This window comes from Pantherophis guttatus, chromosome 6, assembly GCF_059756535.1.
Source record: "Pantherophis guttatus breed Tessera chromosome 6, ASM5975653v1, whole genome shotgun sequence".
Classification (NCBI taxonomy): Eukaryota; Metazoa; Chordata; class Lepidosauria; order Squamata; family Colubridae; genus Pantherophis; species Pantherophis guttatus.
Window position 1 is genome coordinate 31,852,555 of NC_142068.1, and position 16,384 is coordinate 31,868,938.

Consider the following 16,384-nt stretch of genomic DNA (forward strand, 5'->3'; position numbering starts at 1 on the left):
AATTTAACAGTAATAGCTGGGTGAATTTGTTTCTAAAACCATTCTCATAATTATCGCTACATCATGAAATGCTGAATGACATAAATTATCATAGACTATTGAGGGATTGCATAACTTCTTTAAAGATTTTAGACAAGATGGATAGCTTGAGTTGGCTAAGTGATATCATTTTTTAAAAAACTGCACAAGGAATGCCATATTATTTACTGTCTGTTATATCTCATTCCCAGAAACAAGTTTCACAGAACTTTATTTTCAAACAATATAACAGCCTATTGGATGGAAAAGTCGAAGATTTGATCTATTATTATAATGTAAACTATATCAGGAACTTAGACCTAGATTCATTGGACTTTTATTTATCCAACTGAATCAGTCTAGATTTAGAATTTAAAAAATCTATATTTTGTTGACTGATGTGGATAAATGTGGACCAAAGCCAGTTGCATTGTTCGCAATTTAATACTGTTAATATTAGAGGGGATGTATTGAACTGATATGAATCATTCTAATTTTTTTATTTTTTCTAAAACCTATGGTTCAGAAGCATGCAACTACGAATAGATAAATACATACCACTTCAGTGGGAATGTAACAGTGCTCTTTGATGTTATGCTGGCCACATGACCACAGAAATGTCTTCAGAGAGCACTGGCTCACTGGCCTTGAAAAGAAAATGATCACCGCTCTCTATAGTTAGCAACAACTAGTGGAGTAAAATCCGCTGGGACTCCTTTTTTTTAATGGTTGCAAATAAATACAAAAATATGGACAATTTCATTTGTCTATTATTCTTGGAAGGAACAGAATGCAAGTATTAAGCAAAACAATTGCTAAATGTTAGTACCTTCTGAAACACCTGCACTGTCTTTGGGGAACCAAAAAAGGGAACTCATTTGCATTGATTGAGAGTAACAGTGGATCTTCTAAGAAACTACTTTGTGGAGGGCTTATCCAAAATCTTTGCCTTGAATTGGGTCCATTTCAAGAGAGGGAATATCATATTTGGCTGTCTCCTTTTCTAAGCATCTTCTCATTATTTCTAAACAGACAAATAATAGCAAGTTAAAGATCTTTAAAAGAATTATTTAGTTATTGCTGGAAACTGCTTGTAAAAGATTTAAATAAAGATTATGACAATTTCTAGTGATCTTGATTCTACGTTATTCAGATAAATGAGTATATGTAGCCAAAAATGTAACTCTGTGATGAAAGAAAAATGGCAGTTGAATATTTAATAACAGCTAATGGTAGCTAATCATCTTTGCATAATAACTTGTCAAAGTCCCAGTGCTATTATCTATCTGCAATTCTGATCTTCTAGCACTGAGACATGTTTCATTGCCAATGTTTTCTCAAGAATAAATTGCTCTTTTGATTTTAAAATAAATTGTTACTATATATTATCTTTCAGCACAGTCATCACCCTCGCCTTACTGGTAGTATTATAACTATAGAATTGTAAGCCAGAAGAATTTACTTTTTAATTTCTTCATTGCAGTTCTCTGATAATTATGACACCCTTATTGATACATTTCTATGACATATAATAACAGTAGCAAAAAAACAATAGCAAAATATAGTTTAGTCAGAAATAAGTCATTTTGGGTTTATTCAAGCTTATTCTTACTTAGAGTAAGCTTTCAACCTAAGCATATAAGACCAGAAGTCTATGGAGATTCTCAGTCATCCAGGTCATGGCTGTCCCAAAGATGCTTTTTCAAGAGGCAACTGGACTTTCTGTTTTTTCTTTTAAGACGTTTCACTTCTCATCTAAGAAGCTTCTTCAGCTCTGACTGGATAGTGGGGAATGGAAGGAATTATGCTCCTTGCAGACAGCTGTTTTGCAAAGAATGCAAATGACCAGCTGTCTACAAGGAGTATAAATCCTTCCAGTTTCCACCATCCAGTCAGAGCTGAAGAAGCTTCTTGAATGAGACATTGGTGGTGGTGGGGGATAAGAACAAGGGATGATGCTATTAGATTTTCTGAGGTAATGGAATCCATTCTGGTGGATTGTGTTATTTTGTTTTTATACAAGTCACTATGCCTCAGCTTTGGGAAGCAGAAAAGGGCAACCCATTTCTGAAATCTTGCCAAAAAAACCCTTGCCAGAAACTTGTACAGGAGTCAATGTTGACTTGAAGGGACAAAAATGAATTAGAAAAATGAAATGATTTTGTAGTAGTAGAATTTGCTAGTTCTTACTACTAGTCTGCCTCTCAGTGCATAAAATGAAATTATTCACAATTTCATTAGTTTGGATTACAGTAGCTATAGGCTGTAATTATTACCATGGTTTTAACAAATTTTCAACAAAGGTGCAATATGTGAGAATACAAATAACTACCTCTCTGTTCAATTTATTTTTCAAACATGCTGTTTCCAAAGCTACTCCAGTGGGACTCTCCACACATGAAATATATTTAATCAGAAAGCTTTGTGGATATATATGTATGAAATTAGATAGATGATAGAAAAAAAGGAAGGAAGGAAGGAAGGAAGGAAGGAAGGAAGGAAGGAAGATAAGTGATACTGTACCCTTTGCATGTATACATAAATAAATTCAGCATATACATTCATAGAGGTGTTCAAGCTGAAATGCAGATATGTTCAGACATATACAAAGAAATAATGCATGTTGTTTTGTTAAAACTGTAACATAACTTACTATATACTATCTAAATGTTTATTCTATATCTACAATAATACTTGCGGTTGCAAATTCAGGTTTTAAAAAAGCAAATTGAGACAAATGTTCCAGTCAGAGGAGTGATAAAAATTGTCTGGCTTTCAAAGGGGTGCTGACTGTATATGTAAACAGCTGTTTTTTCTTGCAAAAATGTGTGTCCTTTATTTCTTGTCCTCACCCTTCTCAGTCTTGCTCCTTAATCTTATTTGGTTGTTTGCCATAATTATGCTTTCCTTTAAGAATATTTTACACAATCAGGAACATGCTTTAAAAAGAAGCTTGGAGATTTCATTGTAAAGAAGTATGGAATTTTTTTTTTTGTTCTAGGCAACATTTTTCTGTGACTGTGACAATGAATACCTGGGTGTTTTCTGTGAAGAATTTAATGCCTGTCAAAGCAACCCTTGTCAGAATAATGGAACTTGCATGGATATGGCAGAAAAACATGTTGGAAAAAATTTCTCCTGTACTTGTCTTCCTGGTATGTTTTGAATCATGTATCATTTGTACAGTGCCTCCACTTCGCTTAGCACAGCAGATCATTTCTTGATACTGAAGGGATAAGGAAGCCAACAGAACTAGATATAAGTTTATATGAGGATCGCTGATACAAAAAAAAAAGACAAATGTGTGTGCGCACGTGTGTGTTTGTGTGTGTCTCCATGTATACATATACATACATACAAATGCATAAAATCCTGTCAAAGCCTAGCTTTCTCACATTTTTAATCTAGGGGCCAACTCTAGCTAAAAGTAATCTCGGAAACTGATTTAACTTGTACATGTGCATGCGACATATTTGAATATAGGTTAAATATGTGAGGAACCGGATGGAATGGAGCAAACACTGAATCCTAGCAAGTCAGTCTCAAAGGTGCCTTTTCAAGTGTTACTGTTTATGCAGAGGCTCCCTGGCACAAGGGAGGCACTTCCACTGAAGAGTGCATGTGATGGTTCTCTTGGATGGGTCCTCGGTGCAGGATGGGACAAGCAGATGGTTTGAATAGCTGGAAGGCTGATATCAGGCAATAGATTCCAGCCTCTCCAGAGTGTTTTAACATGTTTCGGTAGAAAAACTGCAAGAGTGTTTGATGGAGCTGCACAAAAGCTGGCCTGCAGTGCCAATAGTACAGTTGTGTAAGCTGTCATTGATGTGATGAATGAGACATTACACAAAACATCTTTGGGTGTATTATTCTATATTTTATGTTGATTATGATTATGTTTATTTATTTATTTATTTTATTCGATTTCTATACCGCCCTACTCCCGAAGGACTCAGGGCGGTGCACAGCCAAACAATAAAACACATCCATACAAAATTTAAAAGTAGAATAAAATCAAATTAAATAATTTTGGCTCCGACAGATTTAAAACCCTGAACTATTTAAAACCAATTTTAAAATTGAATGTATAAAATACTAAAAGATATTTAAAAATTAAAAATCTTTTATGAAAGAGGGAGAAAATTAGGCCAGGCCCGCCTGGTGAAATAATAAGGTCTTTAAAGCGCGGCGGAAGGTGCGCAGATCCGGGATCCTCCGTATCTCTGGGGGAAGCTCGTTCCAGATAGTTCCAGATAGGTGCTCCCACAGAGAAGGCTGTCCCCCTGGGGGCCGCCAGTCGACATTGTTTGGCCGACGGCACCCGGAGGAGCCCCTCTCTATGGGAGTGTACCGGCCTGTGGGAGGCTATTGGTGGTAGTAGGCGGTCCCGCAAGTACCCAGGTCCTAAGCCATGGAGTGCTTTAAAGGTGGTAACCAAAACCTTGAAGCACACCCGGAAGACCACTGGGAGCCAGTGCAGCTCGCGCAGGAGAGGTGTTACATGTCGCTCCCATTACCACCCGCGCGGCCGCACTCTGCGCCAGTTGGAGCCTCCGGGTGCTCCTCAAGGGGAGCCCCATGTAGAGAGCGTTGCAATAGTCCAGGCGGGAGGTGACAAGGGCATGAGTGACCGTGTGTAATGAGTCCCGATCCAGAAAGGGATGCAACTGGCGAATCAGGCGAACCTGATGAAAAATCCTCCCAGTCATGGCCGTCAAGTGCTCTTCTAAAGACAGCCGTGAATCCAGGAGGACGCCCAAGTTACGTGCCCTCTCCGTGGGGGCCAATGATTCGCCCCCAATAGTCAGTGATGGCACCAACTGACTATATCGGGACGTCGGAAACCACAGCCACTCGGTCTTGGATGGGTTGAGCCTGAGCCTATTCCTCCCCATCCAGATCCGCACGGCCTCCAGGCACCGGGACATCACTTCAAGGGCATCGTTGGGGTGGTCTGGAGTGGAGATGTACAGCTGGGTGTCGTCAGCGTACTGGTGTCGTCAGCATACTGGTGGTACTTCACCCCAAAACCACGGATGATCTCGCCCAGCGGCTTCACATAAATGTTGAACAGGAGGGGCGAGAGGATCGACCCTTGCGGCACCCCACATATTATTAAGTGTTTAATGACAATTGTACATTGTTTACTGCTATTGGGGGGTTATAGTTAAGTTACGTACAACTTTGGAATTACTGGAAACAGGAAGTAACAGATACAGTATATATCACTGATGCACATTTTATTTAGGAGTTGCAGCTAATGTGACTTGCTTAGTTCCAGAAGCACAGTTTCCTTACAAAGGTTTGGAAGTGTGTTACATCTGCATTAGCCTACATAACAGAATGAGATCAGCAGGCAATAAAATGGGGTCAGGTGGTACTGCATAGATACTGTAAAACAGATGATCTATTCAGTTCATGTCTGTGTCAGTCTCTCCTCTATTCTTTTTAAAGAAAGAGAAGGGGACTTCAGATTTGCACACACATAGCAAAATTGAGTTATATAGCAAACTGTGACTTTCAGTGGTATTGGATTTCTGATAGCTCTGGCCAGTACAATTAGTTGGCAGGAATGATGAATTTTGAAGTTCATCTATATACCGAGGTTCTCAATTTTATATCCCTATATGAAAATAATTGAAGATACTCCCATGTCTTTTCCCTATAATACCCCAATTCTTCTGTTCTGTTAGAAGTACTGAATTGCTTTTTTATATATTTGATGGATAAATTGGAATAGAATGGTCTACCTAAGTTGAAAATTATATAGTACAGTACCCTCTCATTTGTTTATATAACATATTAACTTTAAGTACTGCAAAAAAGACCTTTTAAGAAAGCCTGTTTGATAAAAAAAATATCCTGCAATTAATTGTAAAGTAGAATTACTTGACTAGCATGTACTGTCAAGGTCAAAGCAAGTGAAAAAACATATTCACTTAGCAAAAAGAAGTAACAGTTTGGCCAACACATTGTAGTCTTAAAAATGGAAAACTGCTCAGTCACTGGAAAAGAACTGTTAGCTGTACTGCAAACATTGTTATAAAGAAATTACATCTTTAATTGGAATGCTGATGGTACTGGGATTGCTATGAGCCAGGCTGGGATTAGAAATCTGAGTTTAAAAGAAAACAAAAACAATTACTATTCTAAACAAGGTTTCCAAGCCTGGAAAGAATTATGAAAATAAAGTGGCAACATATATGTTTAGGAAATTTAATTAGTTGGCATTTTCTATACCATTGCCATTATTATTCACTGTGTATTTACATTTTCATTGATTAGGAATAGAATTTGCACAGACTTTAGTATCAAGGTAAGTGCTTCAGTTTAAGATTAGATAATCTACTAACATTGAGTTTTTACTCACTGTTTTGAGTTGTCATTGTCATATGCGAGAGAAAAAATGCATTTCTGAGTAATGCATACTTCAGATACGCGCTATATATCATAGTTACCTGTTAACTTAGTTTTAATTTGACTGGGAGTGTGGTCAATTCTTTGTGATTACAACAAACTTTTTAATATAGGAACAATGTTTTGGATGCTGTTATAATATGCCAATAATGCATCTATTAATACAATGTATTTTCTTTCTCATATTTTTAAAATGATTTTATTATGCTGAAGGATATACTGGGGGAATGTGTCAGTCAGAGATTGACTATTGCATTCAACAGCCTTGCAAGAATGGAGGGACCTGCTATTCCAGTAGCAGTAAATTCAATTGCCAATGTCCAGAAGGTAAGCAGTAAGATTCAGTAATACTTAAGAAGGTACATATTTTTTATAGAACATTTAAAGGTGCTGTTTCTCTCTTGCCAAGATAAGTAGACACACTGTATGTACATATGTGTGAATACAACCAGAATCTTCCTATCGAATCATAAGGAATTCTTGCCATTTTGCAGATGTCCCAGCTCTTGGATCATTTGGCAAAAATATTTATGTCACCTTTTATGTGGGCATTCCTTCTCCCCGCACAAAAAAGGGTACTCTCTATTACCAAGTGGGAGTATTGTGAGAATTATCACTTCATAGTTTCATCTGCAGAGAAAAAATGGTTAGGCGGAGGCAAACACAACACAGCTCATTGTTATCATGTAGCTATGGGAAAATCTTGGGAGCTAATTTGGCCTCTGATGAATAAAAGTATCCGACCCTAAAGTATACGTGGACATACATGCATGTCTTTTATGTGTTGCTGTGTAAGCAGTTATTTAGGTAGTGTGCTACAATGAATAATGCCTGAGTGTTCTCATGGCCGAAAGGGAGTGTGTAAGCATATCTATTAAAATTTTTCTGTTGACTTTTGTTTATAGAGTTATCAATGTTTCAGATAATAACTTTGTGTATTGATTTTTGTTGTAGCTTTCATGTGGTTTGAAATGCTTTTTATATAAATTGATTTACTCTCAAATATAGATATATCTACTAAATAACAATCTTGTATTAGGATTCTGTAGCCTGAGAATTCTGTAAGTTGAGGCCCAGCATATCTAATAAGGTCTACGGTAGTTGGGGAAAGCTGCTGAATGCTGACAATTAAAGAGTATTTGCAGTAGCATACTGTAATGCTAGTTTTCTACCTGTCTTTAGACTGAACCTCTATACCCGTGATGGTGAACTTATGGCATGCGTGCCACAGGTGATACGCGGAGCCATATCTGTGGGCACATGAGCGTTGCCCTAGCTCAGCTCCAGTGCACATGCGTGCGCCAGCCAGCTGATTTTTGGGCTTTCCGGTCTTACTGGATGTCGGAAAATGGGCCATTTCCGGCCTCCAGAGGGCCTCTGGGGGGGGGACACCGTTTTTGTCCTCTGCAGGCCCCAAGAAAGCCTCTGGAGCCTGGGGAGGGCGAAAAATGGGCCTGGGGCGGGACGCATTGAATTATGGGTGTGGGCACACACACATGCGACCCCCCCACGCTCCCCCCACTTTTGGCAGACAACGGCAAAAAGATTAGCCATCACTGCTCTATACTATAATCAGTAAATTGTTTACCAACTATGCTACAGCTTATGAACAGAACAACTCCAGTAATTTAAATAGAGAATTTTAGATTTTTTTTGGCTCTTCCCAACAGATATATAAACAGTAAAAATGAATAGTGAGACAGACACTAAAACTGAACTTAAACTAAATGGCTTTCTTAAAGTATCTTATCAAAGTCTGTGTCTAAATTATATGAAAAGAAGGATGGATGGATGAGTTCTCATAGTGAGTTTGGGTTTTTATCCTAGATTTGATAGGGCACCTTTGTTGTTGTTTGCTGCCTCATAATGGACCACAATATTTACACATTAAATATCTTTGTACTTAGCCAAAATAGAGGTAGATGACTGATATGCAAAATATATGTATGAATTTGTGCATTTTATTCATTTATTTATTTACATTGCTTGTATCTTGCCCATTTCCATGGATTCTAAGCAGCTTACAGTGTAAACATATTTCAGGGGACCCCAATACCTGCAATATAATCATATATAGAAAGAGTAAATATCCATCAACAGAAACTTTGAGGGGGTTAGAAATACCATTGATACAACAAACAAGAAAGGAAGACAATCTCCCTAAAACAAAACTTTCTTGCATGTATTTGGATGTGAAGATCTTCATGTAAATGTCAGTTAAAATATTAGAGAATTGCATTTGTTGTCAGTTATTTGCTGTACCAAAATATACAGTCAAAATGTGTAGTAGTCATTTCCACAGTCATTACAAAGTAAATGTTTTCTAGAAAACATGAAAGTAACATATTCGCTGATCAGACTAATGAGGCTCCTCTTTTCTTCTTTTAATCAAGATATATGGGTCAAACATAGTACTTTCCTTCTCCACTAGCATGAATTTTAGATGTTTTGACTCTTTCATCCACTCTATCTTTTACTTTTACTTTCAGATCTAAACTTGTTGTGTGTGGGCAGAGTGAGATTAAAAATACAGACACAGACAGTATGGCTGGGAATTTAGAAAGCCTAGGGTGTTAAGTTGCACATACTATTATTTTTAAAGTGCCATGAAATTTTCCTCTGTGGATGTTTTTGCTATGATACTGTTCCCTCGTTGAGATTTGTTGTAACAGCAAACTGTGAAGAAGCTGGGCATTCTGTAATACAAATTTGAACCACCTTGAAAAAGTTAGCTTGTTATTTGGGGTATGTACGTATCTATCTATCTATCTATCTATCTATCTATCTATCTATCTATCTATCTATCTATCTATCGTTCGTTCTATCTCTATCTCTATATCATCCTGCTTTCTTCATGATAGCCTTGATAATAAGAGTTATTAGTCTCTTAAGAAATGCAAGCTATTCCCTTTAATTTAAGGATTAGTTCCTAGTATTGTGTTATCCAGAGAAAGCAGCATGGTGACCTAGTGGTGAAGATGCTTATTTCACACTTAGAAGGTTAGGAGTTCAATCTTAGGTAGCAGCAGATGTTTCTTTCCTAAGAAAGAATATCTGCTGTGAACTCTGCGTCTTGTCAGTAAGTGCTCAGCTCCATCCAGTCATCTCGACTATCCTGAATTAAGGGATTATAGGGTCATAAAAAGGAAGTTTTTATTGTGTTATTCAGGAAAAAAAAAGTTTTATTGAGCTTTTCAAGTTTTGTCCAGTTGCTTAATTGGAACATAAAATTCATGACCAGAAACAATAATAATAATATTAATAATAATGTAATATAAACGAGCTAATAAATGATTCTTAGAGCATGAAAAATGTATATCATAAACCTAAGATCAAATTGTTACAAGCCACTATTTTGAGCAAAGAAGTGAAAAGTAGTGTTTTTTTGAAGCAATTAAATTACAGAAGATACAGAAGGATGCTACAAATAGTGTGATAAATAATCCATAAAAATATGTTTCATATTCCATACTCCTGCTTACAGATTTCTGTTATTCGTGTTGAGTACTTTTTTCAACTGCATAATATATTGATGAGAATAGCTGCATTTCATTCAGCTTTCCTTTTTGATTTCTATAATTCTGTGTCATTTTCCAGCTGACTGAGACTGAGGCTTTGAAACTAACTTACATTTTAAAATTATTTTCCATCTATCATACAACTGATGGCACAAACCATAATAAATATGGTTGAGACACTGTATGACAATTAATAGGATTAAAAGGGAGCGAGAAGGAAGAAATCTATTTGGGGTTGTCACTGGGTTTGATTCTTTGCACAACGTTGTTTGTGGTAGCAGACATATGCTGCTATAAAGGATAACTTGAGGATTTTTCTAGAATTTCTATACTCCTATACTCCTATATAATTTTATATAGAGGTGGTGGGGATGTATTATACCTATGTGTGTGTAATTCTTTATATCACTTCATATCACTCCAGTCCTTTTAATCTGTTCTTCCATGTCTCTCAGACTTATGTTCTGTTAATGCCAATTAATGGTTGATGTTTAATCATCCACTTCACATTCCCGTAACTTCTAAAATCCTCTGGTGTTTAACCAAACCTGGTTGAAAGATTTCCCAGAATTCCCCGCAGAAATTATATATGTAAAGGATATTCCATTTAGATGATGTAGTAACTACGAATTTACAATCTGTTAGAGCAACTGAAAATTACAACTCTTTTTACTTTGCCATCCTTTATTACTCTTTGACCATCTCATCATTTCAAACAACTAGCATTTGTTTTAAACAAAACAAAAATTTCTTCATTTCCATTTCTACTATATTGTTTCAACTATTCTTAGCTCGTCCTTGATATGAAATGGTAAGGTTATTTTAGAACAGGCCTGTCAAACTGGTGGCCTGCGGGCCAGATCCATAACGCACAGGCCACGCCCACCCCAGCTCCGCAAAGGCAAAAAAAGTCATGGTACGTCATGATAGGTCACATGATGTGATCAAGTTTGACACCTGTGTTTTAGAATATTAAGAAACAGCGGAATGGTATGAACAGAGCCCTGGTAGTGCAGCAGACTAAAGCACTGTTATTAACATCAGCTGCCTGCAATTACTGCAAGTTCAAATCTCACCAGGCTCAAGGTTGACTCAGCCTTCGGAGAAGGGCGGCATATAAATCAAATTAAAAAAAAAAACTTAACTGATTGTTGCTTTCATGTATATATTTCTCATGACAACAAACAATATAGTATGACACATTTCTAAAAACTCTTTCCTTACCAGAGGTACAAAATGTCTTGGGTTTTCAGCAACATAATATCAGTTGATACTGCCAAATATTAGTATCTCATTGTGTATCAGTTTGCATTTTAAGTTATTTATAATATTCTGCTTAAATAACTGTAAGACAAATAAAGTAGGAGATGAGCAGCCTGAGCTGAAGGGTGGGGTTAAATATGTAATTAGTTTGGTGTCATTGCACCAAACAAGAGATCCAAATCCACACACACACCTATACTATGAATTCTATTGACTCTTATCTAACACTAATTTAGCTTGAGCTGTTAGTTGCTCAGGTTCTTGTGTATAGTTGGCAGGAATAAACTGTTAGTGTTTTGAACCAAACTGCTATTCCTGGTTATTTGCTCCTGACAAATACTTGCTTGGAATTTGGAGAGAGCCTACAAATCAGGTCCATTTGTGTCTTTTTAGGATTCCTGGGACCAACTTGTGCAGATAAAGTCGATTATTGTGCTTCATTTCCTTGTCAGAACAATGGGACCTGTTATACAGATCGACTCTCCTATTCTTGCAGCTGCAGTTCAGGTTTTACGGGACCTACCTGTGCCCACCTGATTGACTTCTGTGCTCTGAATCCTTGTGCTCATGGCATTTGTCGCAGTGTTGGAACAAGTTATAAATGTCTCTGTATTCCAGGTATGTAAGTTCTTGTCATATTCTTTCATATCTTCTTTGCTGTTAGCAATATCTAATCAAAAGTATTTTTATTTTCCTGTTTAACATATGTGTGCTGACAAGCTGTTTTTTTCTATTAACTTTAATAACATTTATGCAGTCTATGTTTAATGAAAGAAATAGATTGAGCACTTGGACATGCAAATTATTCTCAGTAAGGTATATCATTTGTCTGAAAGATTTATTCATAATTGTAGGCAGGCTTTTTTTTGTCAAAGGAGTTAAAAACACCTGAATCAAGTGATCATGGCTGTACATTAAATTATGTTACCAGAAAATTAAATCACATTTTAAATTGTGACTGCCTTATATAAAATCCATGGACTTGTATGTTTTATGAACAAGTAATATAGCATGATAGACTGAGTTGGATCATGATACAGCTAATTGAACCTCATTGAATTTTAGTGCGAGCTAACTTTATTTAGTTTTTTATCTAATTTCTGATAACTTAGGCTGCATTCAAACATGAAGTTCCTCTCATCTAGCATATATTCAGAATCCCACTTAATTAGTTTAATCTTTTTTAATTTCTCTTCCATTGCCAGCCTCTGCATTCAGTTTTCTAAACAGATTATTGTAAGCATGCCCATGAGCATTTCATACACTTAGACACGTCCCTTTAAAAACAGGATTGAATCTGAAATTCAGGAACATCAAAATGCTCCTTATTCATTGGCTTTGCTCAGAACTACATTCAGAAATTCTATTCAAAATGTGCTGAAATTGAGAGGAGGAGGAGTATATCTGGACTCAAACAATTAATAGAAGTCACTGCTGGTTTATAAAAGAAATAGATTCATAATCCATTGTGCCAGCAGACTGGGAGAAAGAAATTCAGAAGCTTCCAAGAGGCCCTGCTTTAATGAGCTCACTAATAAAACACGACTGGAGGGTTCCTAATTTGACTCTCAAGATTCTGCACTTCCACCCCTAGTTGTTGCCACTCAACTCATTAAAGAAAGCCTGTGTGAGTTCTGCTTCCTTGTAAGGGATTTGACACTGTAATTTACAATAAGAACTTGATTCAAAAGGACAGTTAAAGCAGATTAATGTGTAAAGGAATTATTACTCCTACAATTGTAATTGTTTGGACATTATCTGCAAGCAAGCTGCCAATTGTTTCATGGTGCTCTTTTTCTTTCTCACAATAGTGACCTGAACTAGAGGAATAGCTTAGGGTAAGCTTTGTGTTTGCAGAATGTTACATACTAAGGAAAATCCTTCTAATCCAGATGGGAAAAATGAGCAGATAAGTAGAGGAAAGCATTTTAAACAATGTTTAAGTGTAGAATATTATTGGATACTTTCCAATAATGTGTTTGCATCATTGTATGTTATCTACATTTTTGCTGAATTACTGACCTTCTCCCCCCCATTATGTCACTCAGAAATACCAAACAAAAGAGAAATTTAAAATAGGCTAATTATAATGATGAAATGTTCATAATAATCATCAATGGGCCCATCTGGAAGGGCTTTGTATTGATCCTGTCCATTATGCGACATCTAATTGTTAAGCATTGTAATGAGCTGTAATGTAGGGTTGTCTTTGGAAATAATCTGGACATTTCAGTTATTTCAAAATAGGCTGTTATAAGGGACCATGAACTGGGACCATTTCTCACTTAGTATTAAAATATCCCTAATTATGTTTCAGGTTCAATTTAGAATATTTATCTTACCTTTGCTTCTTAGTGCAAGAATTTTCAAAATTTTGCATGTTTTGTTTCCTTTTTTTAAAATTCATTTTTAAATTTGTCCACATGGTAAAAAGTCTTCAATGAAAGACTGACACTGAAATTTCAGAGATGTCCTCACTTCAGAATGTAAAAATGAATTATATGAAGCCAATTCGTCCTGTTTTGTTCATCTGTAAGGAAAAGTACTTAACATACATTCTTACAGGCCTTTCAGACCTTGAAGAACTGTGATACTTCATTAATATTTTTCAAGGTTCTTAATGTGAAAAATATATTCAGTGTTTTCAGGAGTTAAACCCCTCCCCCCCACCCCACCCCCCAATGAGAGGAAGACAGCGTACTTCCTTATCTAGCCTCTAAGAGTTATGCTGACAGGCATAGGAATGTCAACAAACCAGTGAATAGCTACTATTCAGAAATATGATATATAAAGCTGGTGCTGGGACCGGTTGATTGCTGAACATCCCAACAGAGTTTTTGATAGACTAAGTGCATAAATTCTACATAGGCATAACAGAGAAGGAGGGGAGAGATTACATTTTATTTTTACATCTTCCTTTTTATCCCCTCCATAAACTGGAAACACACACACACTCTCACACATCCCATACATTTTGAACTTTGAATAAGGGGCCTATGGGAGAAAGTACTGCAGTGTATGCTTCTGACGAAATAAGGTTAAATTTAGATGTTCTGCTGTAGCTCTCAATTATCTCTTATCAATATAGCATAACTCAAAACATCAGAGAATTGTAATGTTTGTGATATTAATGCTAAGCCTTGGTGGCGCAGCAGACTAAAGTGCTATTAAATAGCACCAGCTGCCTGCAATTACTGCAAGTTCAAATTTCACCAGGCTCAAAGTTGACTCAGCCTTTCATCCTCTCGAGATAGGTAAAATGAGGACCCAGATTGTGGGGGCAATAAGCTGACTTTGTATAAAAAAGAACACCGCTTAGGGTGGACCAAAAGCCCTACTAAGCAGGTATATACAAAAGTATGAAGGCTCTTGCTTAACGCATTGTAAGACGCCCTGAGTGTCCAGAGAAGGGCGGCATATAAATCGAACCAATAAATAAATAAATTTGATTTGTTTGTTTTTACCATAGCATGATGTGTGAGCCCATTCTTATAGCTTCTTGGATAAAAATAATTTAAAAATACCAGTAGATTATTTTTCTAAGGATATGTGTCAAGTGAATAACATATATTACCTTGTATGTCAATGTAAACTCATGAACAGTTTCCAATTTTATATTTATAGATTGGGAATATTTTGAATATTTTGAATTGGCTTTATAAAGCGGGTTAAGTGAGATTGGAGTGCCAGATTGAAATTAACTAATATAATGAGACAATATTTTGGTATCTTCCAGATGTGTTGAATATAAATGGTTATAATCCTTTAGCCAACATTAATTGACACATGAAGGTTGCCACATTGAAGAAGAATGACTAGAGCAAGGTCTAAACTAGTTGGGTAATTCTGTAACCCCCCTATAAATTACTTTCTAGACTACTCCAAATTGAATTATTTTTCTTCCAGACTATTGAATTACTGTCCCTTATCCTGTAAAAATAAAGCATCCATGCTCATTATCTATCTTTTAAAGTGCCTCTTTGAGACAGTAATTTATGCACAGGAATGTATATGAGGTTTCAAGGCAAAAAATATAGGTTGATCAGTGTGGTCCTTTGATTAGTAATGAATTTGCAAACTCCCCAGGTTGTACGAGTAATAATTATGGATATTGAGAGTTATTGTTCAGCAATATCTGGAAGGACAGAAGGTCTTCATACCTTGGTCATAAGCACTAGGTAAGATCCAGCTAGATTCCGTATTTTGATTTATAATTGTAGGTGACTAGGTACCATTGATCTTAAATTTAAAGAAATTATACGAGCATTATAAGCAGTTCTAAAGACATAAGCAACCTACATCAAAGAGCTTAGCCCTCTTTCATGAATCGCACAGCAGAGGAAAATATCTTCCAATGCTGAAAAGATCCAGGAAAGAAGGGAATAATAATACTTATAATACTTTATAATGCCTTGGTAAGGCCACACTTGAAATACTGCATCCAGTTTTGGTCGCCATAATGTAAAAAATATGTTGAGACTCTAGAAAGAGTGCAGAGAAGAGCAACAAAGATGATTAGAGGACTGGAGGCTAAAACATATGAAGAACGGTTGCTAGAACTGGGTATGACTACAGTAATCTGATGAAAAGCAGGACTAGGGGTGACATGATAGCAGTGTTCCAATATTTCAGGGGCTGCCACAAAGAAGAGGGAGTGAAGCTATTCTCCAAAGCACCTGAGGACAGGACAAGAAGCAATGGATGGAAACTAATCAAGGAGAGAAGCAACTTAGAACTAAGGAGAAATTTCTTGTAATTAGAACAATTAATCAGTGGAACAACTTGCCTCCAGTTGTAAATGCTCCAACATTGGAAGTTTTTAAGAACAGATTGGATAACCATTTGTCTGAAGTGATGTAGGGTTTCCTGCCTAAGCAGGTGGTTGGATCTATTCTATTCTATTCTATTCTATTCTATTCTATTCTATTCTATTCTATTCTATTCTATTCTATTCTATTCTATTCTATTCTATTCTATTCTATTCTATTCTATTCTATTTCTCTCCACAGTTTGTCCATCTATCACAGCAGCTAAGCCTTGTCATTAAGACGTACTTGATATGTCACGAATTAAAATAATCATAAAAAGTGATTAGATTTTTTTATAGTTCTCCTCTGAATATATGGCTGTGTAGCATCTTCCATGATTCTACTAGCTTTGAATTAAGA

At 36.4% G+C, this 16,384-nt stretch overlaps 1 protein-coding gene across 1 annotated transcript in view; it reads left to right on the forward strand.

Moving 5' to 3' along the window:
* Positions 1-16,384, forward strand: part of DNER (delta/notch like EGF repeat containing) — a 111,119-nt gene that overhangs the window by 79,448 nt on the left and 15,287 nt on the right. The window contains exons 6-8 of the mRNA XM_034439339.3: positions 3,020-3,173; positions 6,649-6,762; positions 11,610-11,834. Coding sequence (XP_034295230.1) covers positions 3,020-3,173; positions 6,649-6,762; positions 11,610-11,834 — 493 coding nt within the window. The remainder of the gene's footprint in view (positions 1-3,019; positions 3,174-6,648; positions 6,763-11,609; positions 11,835-16,384) is intronic.